This window comes from Thermobia domestica, chromosome 13 (assembly GCF_964235325.1).
Source record: "Thermobia domestica chromosome 13, izTheDome1.hap1.1, whole genome shotgun sequence".
NCBI classification, from domain to species: domain Eukaryota; kingdom Metazoa; phylum Arthropoda; class Insecta; order Zygentoma; family Lepismatidae; genus Thermobia; species Thermobia domestica.
Genome location: NC_137466.1, coordinates 30,943,094 through 30,954,821, shown reverse-complemented (window position 1 = coordinate 30,954,821; position 11,728 = coordinate 30,943,094). Strand labels below are relative to the sequence as shown.

The following is an 11,728-nucleotide window of genomic DNA, read 5'->3' as shown; positions in this document are numbered from 1 at the left end:
GGCCCAAACACCAGAATACGTGTCTCCTACTTTGGTCTCCAGTAACACATATCCAGAACGCAGCCAAATCGGTTGTTTACACTTGCGACCGTTTCCTCGTTAGTTCAGCTACTGTTTTTATCAATTACATGTTATTATTATTATAGTTATCTTGATTACTTTTACTATTATTAGTGCTATCATCTCTTAGATTTGTGAACTTCGACAAAATATCTTGCCATACTGTTGGTACGTACAAAGTTTGTCATTTGTATGTTAACATTTTTCTTAAGGAACGTGATATTGAGGCATTTTGTTGCACTTTTGACAAGTAAGATGTTTCGTACTTGTATGTGTTCCTATGTTTGTAACCTGACTACATCCTCTTATATACAAGCATGATATTTTAGTAAATCGCGTCATATCTTTTAATGTGTTTCCACTAACAAAATATGGAATTCAAGTAAACGATTTTCACACTTTTGCACACCCATTTTTACCTGTATGCGATAACATGTCTCTCTGAGATTAAGCTTCGACCAAGTCATTGTTCATAATTTTGACACGCTGAATCCTACATATCTGTATTAATAAAACTGTTGCCAAATATTAATTTCAATGAAATCCACCGTACCCGTTTAGAGCGACTTTGTTTCTTCATTTCAGTAGTAGTTTCCCCTGTGTATTTTATCATGTGCGTTGCAAAATATGAACTTCGTATTCATCATCTTTTCACGTGCGTCCTGCCGCATCTGACATTTTTATCTGTATGGTAAAATGTCTTGCAATTTTTGTAGGTAGAGGAAATACTTTTCCACACTCATCGCATGTGTGAAATTTTTCACTTATGTATATCAAAATTTCTCTTGCCAAGTTTAAATGCGAATCAAATTCATCGCACGACAAAAGCTTTGCACCTGTGTAGTTAAATGTTTTGCCAACCTTGAATGAAAACTTAATCCCTTTCCACATTCTCGGCTTCTAGGAGTATTGTCAAATGTGTGTAACAAGATGCGTAGCCGAACTAGAACGCCGACTAAATCAATTTCCACGTTCATTGGGGTGAGATTTCCGTGCTGTGTGGATTAACTTGTGGTTGCACAAAACTAAGTACCGTAATCCCTTTTTCAAAGAACTAACCTTTTTCTGCTGTGTGGATTAACCTGTGTCTTGCCAAACTTGAACATTGACTAGGGGCGCGGTGGCTCATTGGTAGAGCGTTTACCTACGTTGCGTGGGGTCCCTGGTTTGATCCTAGCTAGAGCCGTCTGGACTTTGTGGTGGAATAATACCGTGCTCGTGTGTTTTCTCGGGGTTCTCCCGTTTCCTCCCACTTTCTACATTCCACCATTTCACTCATCTCTCATCACCACCGTCTCCTTTAGCCTAACCGGCATAACCCTGGGACAGTAAACTTAAAGATTTCATTTTCACTTTTTGAATGTTGACTAAATCTCTTTCCGCACTCTTGGCATATGTGAGGTTTTTCTTCCTTTGTGAATGATCATATGTTGAGCCAAATTTGAACGTACTCTAAATCCTTTACCACAGTTATCACATGTGTATCGCTTTTCTCCTGTGTGGATTAACATGTGCCTAGCCAGACGAACGTAAACTAAATCCATTTCCACACTGTTGGCATGTGTAAGGTTTTTCTACACAATGGATCATCATATGAGTTTTTAAGGATGAACGATGAGTAAATCCCTTCCCACAATCTTGACATTTGAGAGGTTTTTCTCCTGTGTGGATTAACAAGTGTGTAGCCAGTCTTGAACGTACACTGAATCCGTGTCCACACTCTTGGCATGTGTGAGGTTTTTCTCCTGTGTGGACTAACATGTGTCTTGATAAGTGCGAACGGTAACTAAATCCTTTTCCACACTCTTGGCACGTGTGACGCTTTTCTATTGTGTGTATTAACATGTGTGTAGCCAGACTTGAACGTCCACTAAATCCGTGTCCACACTCTTGGCATGTGTAAGGTTTTTCTCCTGTGTGGATTAACATGTGTTTTAGTAAGTTGGAACGTTGACTAAATCCTTTTCCACACTCTTGGCATTTGTGAGGTTTTGCTCCTGTGTGGATTAACAAGTGTGTAGCGAGTGTTGAACGTACACTGAATCCGCGTCCACACTCTTGACATGTGTGAGGTTTTTCTCCTGTGTGGACTAACATGTGTCTTGATAAGTGCGAACGGTAACTAAATCCTTTTCCACACTCTTGGCACGTGTGACGCTTTTCTATTGTGTGTATTAACATGTGTGAAGCCAGACTTGAACGTCCACTAAATCCGTGTCCACACTCTTGGCATGTGTAAGGTTTTTCTCCTGTGTGGATTAACATGTGTCTTAGTAAGTTGGAACGTTGACTAAATCCTTTTCCACACTCTTGGCATTTGTGAGGTTTTTCTCCTGTATGGATTAACATGTGACTTGATAATTTCGAATGTTGAATAAATCCTTTTCCACACTCTTGGCATGTGTAAGGTTTTGCTCCTTTGTGGATTAAGGTGTGATATGACAAGCTTGAACGTTGACTAAACCCTTTTCTACACTCTTTGCATGTGTAATGTTTTTCTCCTTTGTGGATTAACATGGGTGTAGTCAAACTTGAACGTACGCTATAACCCTTACCACACTGTTCGTACAGGTGGGACTTCTCAGCTGTATGTATGGACTTACGACTTGACGAAGTTAAACTTTGAGTATTGCGTTTATCACTGTTTCGGTACGTATGACACTTTTCACTTTCACGTGTTACCGTATTACTTGACAAATGTGAGAGAATAATTCCTTTGCCCAACTGCTTCGTAATATCAGAATTCACATCTGAATGAGAAATGGCTTCCTTTAATATAATAGAAGTATTCACTTCTGTGTGAAGATCATATTCGGTGTAGCGTCTGTAACAAGTTCAATAAACAAGGAAACGTGAATATAGTTAATAAGTAACAACCAAAAATGAAATCATACATTATATTTCAATATAAAATTACGTTTATTTTTGTTCTGTTACATGAAATATTGTAGAAACATGGAACCGAGAACTATCGAGGTGTTTCCATATTTCTCTATTCTGGAAATAGAAGTGTGCAATTTGCTTTAATATATCAAATTGTTCAATTATTTATATATACGATATCAGAGTTAAGTGCATAAGAACGTATACATATGTTGTGCTATGGAATAAATATTCATTATTATCAGTGAAAATAGAGATCCATTATTACTAAAATATTTATATATCATTAATTTTTGTGTTACAAAATTTAGCAATCGTAAGAACATGTTGCAATTGCCATTACACAAAATGTAATGATGACAAAAAAACAAGGGAAAGAAATAACAAGTTTTATAATATTGCACAAAATATGTCATTTGAATCAGTACACCAATCTCTACGTGTGTTTTTAATATAGTCTGATTCTTTGAGATAGTAAACATTAATACGTAATACAATCGTTGCGTCTATTGATATATAGCTACGCGGTTACATTTGATACATACTTAAGTCCTCTTATTAAGTAAATACTTTTGAGAGGCGGCGAGTATCCAATTTCTTGTAATTTTTATCTGTTTATTTGAAATACGTGACATTAAGATCCCAGAAGTCCACGTTAAGATAATGTGAACAAGCATTAGCACCTTCGTCACCCTTAGATTATTACTAGTGCTGTTGTACGATTCTGCTTAAAAAAAAAATTCTAATAACCTGGTGTAATTCTATTCGGAGAAATCAAAATTCTATATTCGGTTTGGAAACCTGCTATTAATTTTCTTTAAACAATGCCTGGGAGTGTAACCGTCATCGTGAAACAGTTTAGTCATTACTGTTTTTGTTTTTTTTTTACATTAAAAGTTACAATGGCATTTATAGATAAATGCTACACGATGAATAGCAAAAAATGCAAGAAATGTGTTATGCATCACGTTACATAAGACAAAAAGCTGAGCTGTGTGAAATAAAATATTTAATATGTTGAGTGTCTATATTTAAGTGGCATTTTATCATGTAACGTTCATTCAAATGGTTATCATAAAGACGGGAGGAGCATTAAATTTTTAGTGAAAAATTGTATTTTGACGAGACACTCTCTTTAGAGAGAGGATAGTTTCATGCTAGCTTTTTTACTTTCGAAAAACTGTCGCGTGCACCAGTGTTTTGGGAAATACAACACTAAAGAGGGAGAAGATGAACAATCTGCATATCGCTAAATAAGAACAAGAGATACGTAAATCCATTTTTGAAGGTTTACAAGCCAGAAGACAAAAAAAAAAAAAAAAAAAAAAATTGTTTACTTACAAAGATGTGAATTTAATACAATGGTAATTGAGCTAAATTACAGCGCACGATCGACAAGAAGAACAGATGGCGTTCCGTTCCGTTTACACTAAGTTGGGCTTTCAAAATTGTGTCCAAACATGAAGAAAATGAAAACTGCATTTTTGAAGTTACGTTCCTCTGGTTTTCATGCGACGATATTATATCTCAGTAAACAAGCTAGACATCTAGCTAATGTGGCATTAGCTGCGGAAATGAGTAAATCGATTGAAATTAGATTTTACACTGCAGTTTGCCAGACATGCATCTTAGCTAGAAAACTTCGTCCTTCCTTTTTTCGCTACTGTCAGTAGAATGAAGATCCTACGAGTAAGAGAACACATTTAAATTTTAGGCGAAAAGCAATGTATCTGACGAGTGGATTATGGTAGGGAAGAGGAATTTGTTATATAAAGTCTCTACCCAATACCTGTGAGCAAGTGATCAACACCCCACGAGTTTTAAACGGGTAAATTCCTTAGATTTTTTATATATAAATTTAACATATGATATAAAATTAATATAGAACTCCATCATGTATTCTGTGATGCAGTTAAGTGATCACAATTTTGCTAGCATACAAGAAATTTTAAGAAAACTACATTTTCAAGAGGATGTTGTGAAATTACCATGTAAATCCATGTAACTTCACATCAAGTTATAGACTTATATATACGTTTTAACACATGCAACGGCAAAAACAGCAAAAGAACTTCTAGTATGCGACTTGAGAATTAATGGGAAGCAAAGCTTCTTCATAATTTCTTTTTCAAATAACGCCTCCATAGTTTCCGAACGTACTTTTTTACTAATATGGAGCATTCTACTTCATGGGAAAAACATCGGGAAATCACTACTTCTTCCTCCGGAATTCACATTAACATTACATGTTTCATTCCCGCGTTACTACAATACAATACTCAAAGAAGACGGCTATGGGCACTCTACACTAAGTATGTCTACGTAGTTTGAAGGGCCTAATAGATAATATATCTTCTTTAAACACAATCTTGATGGAATAAAAATTATATAATACTATACGCCTAATATTATCATGAACACTGGACATTTATAAACCATATCAAAATCAAAACTACAAAAGTAATTTATACTTAAGCCGAGAAAGCCCATGCTAATTTTAACCTGAAAAGATGCAAGAGGTGCCCCTGAGGCTCCCTGCTGCATATACAAGCTACCTGAACTCACCGCGACCATTTGTATTTTCCGTCATTAATAGGAAGGACTAGTCACTACATTACTATGAAATCATTTGTCAATGGTAATAAACAATGAACAGTATCAAATAATTAGAAAAGTGCATATTTCAATAGGAGCGTCAGAGGCACCCCTTTACGTTAGCAGAAAAAATAACGCTATTCTTTCTGAGATAAAGTAAAAAAATTGCTTACGAAACGCAATCAGAGGGTGCATTTCCAAGAGATTGAAGAATTTTAGAGCACTGGCCACTGGACGAAATATCTATTAAGTATAATGGCATTAAAATTGAACAGGGTGCCTCCGAGGCACCCCTTGGTTAGTGATTGACAGTGGGAATATTCCCGGTGAGAAGGAATTTAAAAAATGGGAATATGCCTTGGTTTTTTCCCTAGCCTATAAACTACTGAAAAGGAATTTATTTCCATTTCTTTACTTTATCTTTCAAATTATAATAACCCTATGACTAATTACATTTTTTTAATATATTATGATTTACTTCTAGGTTTTAAAGAATATGGAGGTGAAAAAATTAAAATTTCTTTGACTGTATTTTATATAACTAATAATATGACTTTTAAGTTCCATTTTCATTTGCATTAAAAAGTAGGGTAATTCTTTAGTATTAGGGGCCCAAAACTAGCAAAAACGAGTTGATAGGGGTGTTCAGGTAGTCAAGAAAATATCGAACACGTTTTTTTGGGGGGGCAGTAGGGGATTTGTACAAACCGTAAAGATAAGTGGAAGTGATTTGTGTGAGAAAAGAAAGTAAAATTGTTGGCTACGAAGATAGAAAACAACGTGCCCTACGGTATTCTACCCGCCTTCACTCGCTAACGCTCGCTCGCCAAGGCTGTCTGAATTTAATGTTTGTAACGTAATTTAACCTATGAAACCATAAAGCAACCGCATCGGATTAGAATATCGCAAAAAGTATGTACAAAACCTGGCCCGCCAAAGCTAAACAATAGCCAAAAGTAAGAAAGTACTAATTTACAAATGATGAAAAGGAACCATTTTGTAAAGTAATGTAGAATTACGTAGAAACAGAGATTAAGTACTATTAACAGGCCCTGAAGTACTGTTAGTATTAGACGTCGGTCTGTCTCCTATCTCTGACTCGAATTTCTGAAAAGGCAATCGGACTTCTCTTACATGTGAATTAACGCATGAAATTTCGAGAAATAGGTAGCAAGAAAGGTCATGTGTGGCAATGTTAAAACTAGAAGCACGAAGCAGTCATTTTGACTGCTTCGAGAAATATAATTTCGTATTACTTCTCTAATGTTTTCGCTAAGGCCCTGAAATTCAATGACTTTTAATATTGTTGTGCTCACTTGCTGGTAGTATTAACAGAAAGTTTATATTTCTTTTATAGGGGCGCTAGTGTTAGGTGTACCTAGAAGCACGAAGCAATCATTTTGACTGCCTTATAAAGAATATGGAGTATGTGTTTCTGTTTCTAATTTACAAATTACATCTCAAAACAGTTTTTATTTCTGTACAAAAGAAGAGTTGAAAATTTTATTGATTGTAATTTGAGGCATAAAAAATAGGATAGCTTATTCTCTTATTGAGATATCTAGTTCCAACAATAATTTTTATGGGATATCTATACAAGTTTTTTCGTTGCCTTACCAGATATCTCGCAGTGATTTATTGACGGCAAATGTGGCAAATATATGCATGTTAGTGTGTATGTGTAATTGGTTGAGGTGAACTGTGCACATGTGACATTTTACAAGAAGACCTCAAGAAAGATTTCGAGTTTATATGATCTCTCAGGAGATGAGACTGAAAATAATGACAATTTGCAGAATATGAATGAAGGAGATGGAAAGTAAAGTGATTCTAAACTTGAAAAGAACATTTTAAATTAAAGTCATGAAGAAGTGAAAGACAGTGATGGAGAAGACAACGCCAGTAGTGGTGACAGTTTTATTGCTCCAGATGGAACAATGTGGACGAAACTGGATTTGGGACAAGGTGACATTGTCCGTATATCTAAGCAGAATATTGTTTAAGAAGCTCCAGGACTGACAGATTTTGCCAAGCGTCAATTGTCTGAGGAAGAATATAGTAGTGCTTTTCGTTTACTAGCCCTATTTATTGAATCATGATGAGGCATATCATAAAGTGTACCATTGCTGAAGCAAATATTTACCTGAAGTCAACAACATGGATTTTAGCTCTCTCTGAACTATAAACTTATTTGGGCCTTATTATTTACAAGGGTTATACTTTACCCAATTTAAACAAGTGAATGTCGTTTCACAGTGTGAAACTAATTCTTCCGAAATATGCGAATACAATACTTAAATTCCAAGTAGTACATCTGTAACAACTTGTTGATATAGAGTAACAAGATCAAGATAGATTCTGTTCCTTGGAAGCTGGATCCATCTCAAAAACTATTACTAGCTATTCGTTACTCTTTTACTTCTGTAGAGATAAATGTTGAAAAAAATCGTTAATTTGAAGCAATTCGAATTTGAATAGAAAGTTAGGGAAGGAAATAGAACGTATCGTTGGGACGCTGATCCGATCACAGAAGAGCTTTTCGATATCTTATCCAGTATTTCCATATGAAAATCAGATAACAAGAATACTAATCATTTGCAAGAAAACAGCTCCTCAATACCTGTTACCACTTTCGTTTCATAATGATAAATGTTAAAACTGGAGACAGATAATTGTAATCCCTTCAGGTTTGAACAGGTCTTCAACGGGAAAGATAGATGGTTTCCTCGGCAAGCTGACTCGATTGAACACAACCAGATCTCAATCTCTTACAACTTTTGCTTTACGGAAATCAGTATTGAAACCAGAAGTAATTGTAAGTTTGAAGCAAATGTGGTTCTGGTATAGTGCTGTGAATAGTAGAGATAAGTTAAAGATGCTAAAACGCTTTCATAAAAGCTTTTTTGATAAACTATCTGTTACTGTGTTTGTTTTCTGACGATAAACATTGAAACCAAAAGCGGTTTATTCTAACCACTTCCAGTTTGACTGAACTTCAACGGAGGAAGTGAACATAGTATATGAATAGAGAATCGTTTACAAGAAACTGCAACCTGATACATTTTAGCATTCTTCCTCTAAGAAAATAAGTATTAAAATTGAATCTAATGGCAAACTTGAAGAATTTACGTATTTGACAGTGTCGCGAATTGTCATTATATATTGTATTCAGACGCTTGCAGAAAACTGAATCTGGTTACATGCTATCTTTTTTGTTGTATGGCAAAAAGAGTTCAAAAATATACTGAAACCGGTTTTAATAGTAAATTTGAACCATGTTCGTTTCATGTAGAGTTCAATGGGTAATCATGATATGTTCAATTTAAACATTTAATTGTATGCAGAAAGCAGCCTTTCGATATCTGTAACCTTTTCCGTTCTGTAAGGGTAAATGCTGAAAGCGGAAATGGCTAACTTGAAATGCTTACCGTTTGAATAGAGGGTTAACGGAGGAGATGGGCCTATTCTTGAAAAGCTAAATGAATTGTACGAAACCGTATCTCGATAACCCTTATCGTTCTTAGTCTACAGAGATCAGTATTGAAACTACCTTTTTAGAAACTTTCAACAACTTCCAGTTTGGTAAAGTGCTGTGGGTTGTGGTATTTCCACTCCAAACCTCGATCGGTTATCAAACCGTTTATTACTGTTAGTTACCGTTTCCGCGCTATGATGAAAAATATTAACACCACAAATAGTTCGTTTCAATCGATCCGCTTTGAATAGGGGTTAGTGTGAAACTCTAATAGTGCTGATATATATTGTGTGGCCAAACACGTGATTTGACAGAGCGTCTACGTTCAGAAAACTGATGCCACCGGCACTAAGAGGTTCAGCTGCATAGCATACTCTCGCAGTAATTTTCTGAATAAAGGAAAAGCAACGCATTGCTGTGTATGGCATCGTTCTATATTGTATACGAACATATTCTTACCTAATTACCGCTAACACATGAGCACTAAAATTGAAATAAATAAATCATTATTAATAAATGTGAAGATATAAAAGTCAATTTTGAAGAAAAGATGCGAAAGTGTAAGCATATATAACGAAACCTGATTTAAGCTACCCTAATCTATGAACACATGATCTAAAATAACATACGAGAAATGCAAGAAAACAAATATTAATAATATATGTGAACATATAGAAACATATTTAGAAAGAAAAATGTTCCACCTGTCGTGAGTTGAACCCACGACCATTTATCCCAGATATCAACGCGTTAACCATCTGGCCACCGAGTCAGTCTTGCAAATATTGGTTTGCCCGTTTTATTTACTGTGCAAAATGCCGAAATTAAATCAAGATGTAAATTATTACATTAAAAGACCTGGACAAATAAAGACGTTGATATTGGAGACACGTAAGTAGAACCTAATCCTGTTATCAGCACACTTAACAGACTATAGTAAACATCATAGTAAAAACACGTGCATGGTTCTAATAAAAACTCCCTTAAGGCGGGGATTAGGGAAAGAACATTACAGTAGGTATAGTGTGACTATAAAATACGAACTGGTATCAATATTTGGTGAACTAGTAAACAACCAGTGACCCAACTCTTAGGATCCCTCCTAATAGTTTCGGAGTCTCCACTAGAAGACTAACATGAGTCAGTCGGACGAAAGAAGATCCAAGAGTAGTTTTGGCAGTTATGAAGAGATGACTATGGTAAACTTATATCAACGCCTGCGAGCAGCAAACAAAAGAGAAGTATCAATTCCCCCTGAACATCACGATAAGAAGCTGAACAAGAACAACAAAACTCAGGTGTTCAGAGTAAGGTTGACAGTTGCTCTATAGGTATGAGTAATTATCAAGCACTCAAGTTTATTGATAATACACTCGACGTAAAAAAAATGATAAAGCCAAAATAGAAGCAGTTAAAGAAGAACTAACAAAATGGCTCATCTACCAATCGATGATGGAGGGAATCATTGATCATATTAAGGAAGAAAATCAAAAACTAAAAGACGAAAACGGGGAATTTAAGACTAGAATAGTCATTGCTGAGGAAAAAATAAGAAATCAAAATACTGTTTCAAAAAAAAAAACGAGACGGTAAGAGCTAGAGCAATTAGAGGAAATGGCCAAACAAAAGCCAGTCATATTACTAAAAGGGAGGAGAATGAGTCCATCAAACATCTTCAAATCAAGATTGAGAAGTATTTTAATCCAATTAAGGACAGAGTTAAGATTGTTTCTCTCAAGCCGGTGGGTGGTTCACTGACAGTCGAAACAGAAACTAAAGAAGATATAGAGAAAATATCTATAAATAAAAAAGTGATGGAAGAATTCAAAACTGAATATAGAAAGGAAGAAAAGACCATTGGCCATTATATACAATGTACCGGCAGAAATGAAAGACGCAGATATTGTGTCTACAATTATTGAACAAAACTTGGAAGATAACGATGTGGAATTTGCAAAGAAAGGAGTAAAGCCGAAATTCAGAACAGGTCCAAAGAATGACACCAGGTGTCATTTGGTAATTGAAGCACCCAATGAAATCTATAAGAAACTACTTCACACAAATAGGGTATATCGTCTTTACGAAGCCTTAACAATCAAAGATTTCGTTTCAATTCCTAGATGCCTTCGTTGTCTTGATTTAGGGCATACCCAAAGATTCACCTAGGATGAAAAACAAACTTGTAAAATTTGTGGACGAAAAAAAAAAACATGAACAAAAACATTGCTCGGAAAAACGTAAACCCAAAGTTTGTATACCTTGCCAAACAAGAAAGAAAAAGTGTACGCCTTCCAACGAAAAAAAATACCTAACATACAAAATGTATGAAAGAGAAGATCACGAATTGACTATGGATAAGTGTTACTTAGAACTAATATTTAAACTACAAATTAAGATCATCTTAGAAAACAAAAGAAACAAAATAAAAATCGGGAAGACAGACACTGGGAATCGTAAAGAAAGCTAAATATGGATGAACACATAGATTTACGTATCAATCTGTATGAATTCAGTTTTGACAATATAGAACAGTATGCTAAAAACTGTATTGATTCAAACAATAGGGACATTTTTCAATTTTATATTTAAATGCTAGAAGTATACGGAATAAAATTAATGAATTAGAGCTATTGTTACATAGAATGCATACTGTAAAAGTTATAATTATTGTTGAAACATGGTTGTATTCTGGAGAAATTGAATACTATAATATTA

General features: G+C 35.1%; 1 protein-coding gene across 1 annotated transcript in view; it reads right to left on the bottom strand.

Moving 5' to 3' along the window:
• Window positions 1-383: 383 nt before the first annotated feature.
• The window catches only part of LOC145668075 (uncharacterized), a 30,488-nt gene continuing 19,143 nt past the window's right edge, over window positions 384-11,728 (bottom strand). The window contains exon 2 of the mRNA XM_081735582.1: window positions 384-2,884. Within this exon, the coding sequence (XP_081591708.1) occupies window positions 1,576-2,884 (1,309 nt within the window). The 3' untranslated portion in view covers window positions 384-1,575. The remainder of the gene's footprint in view (window positions 2,885-11,728) is intronic.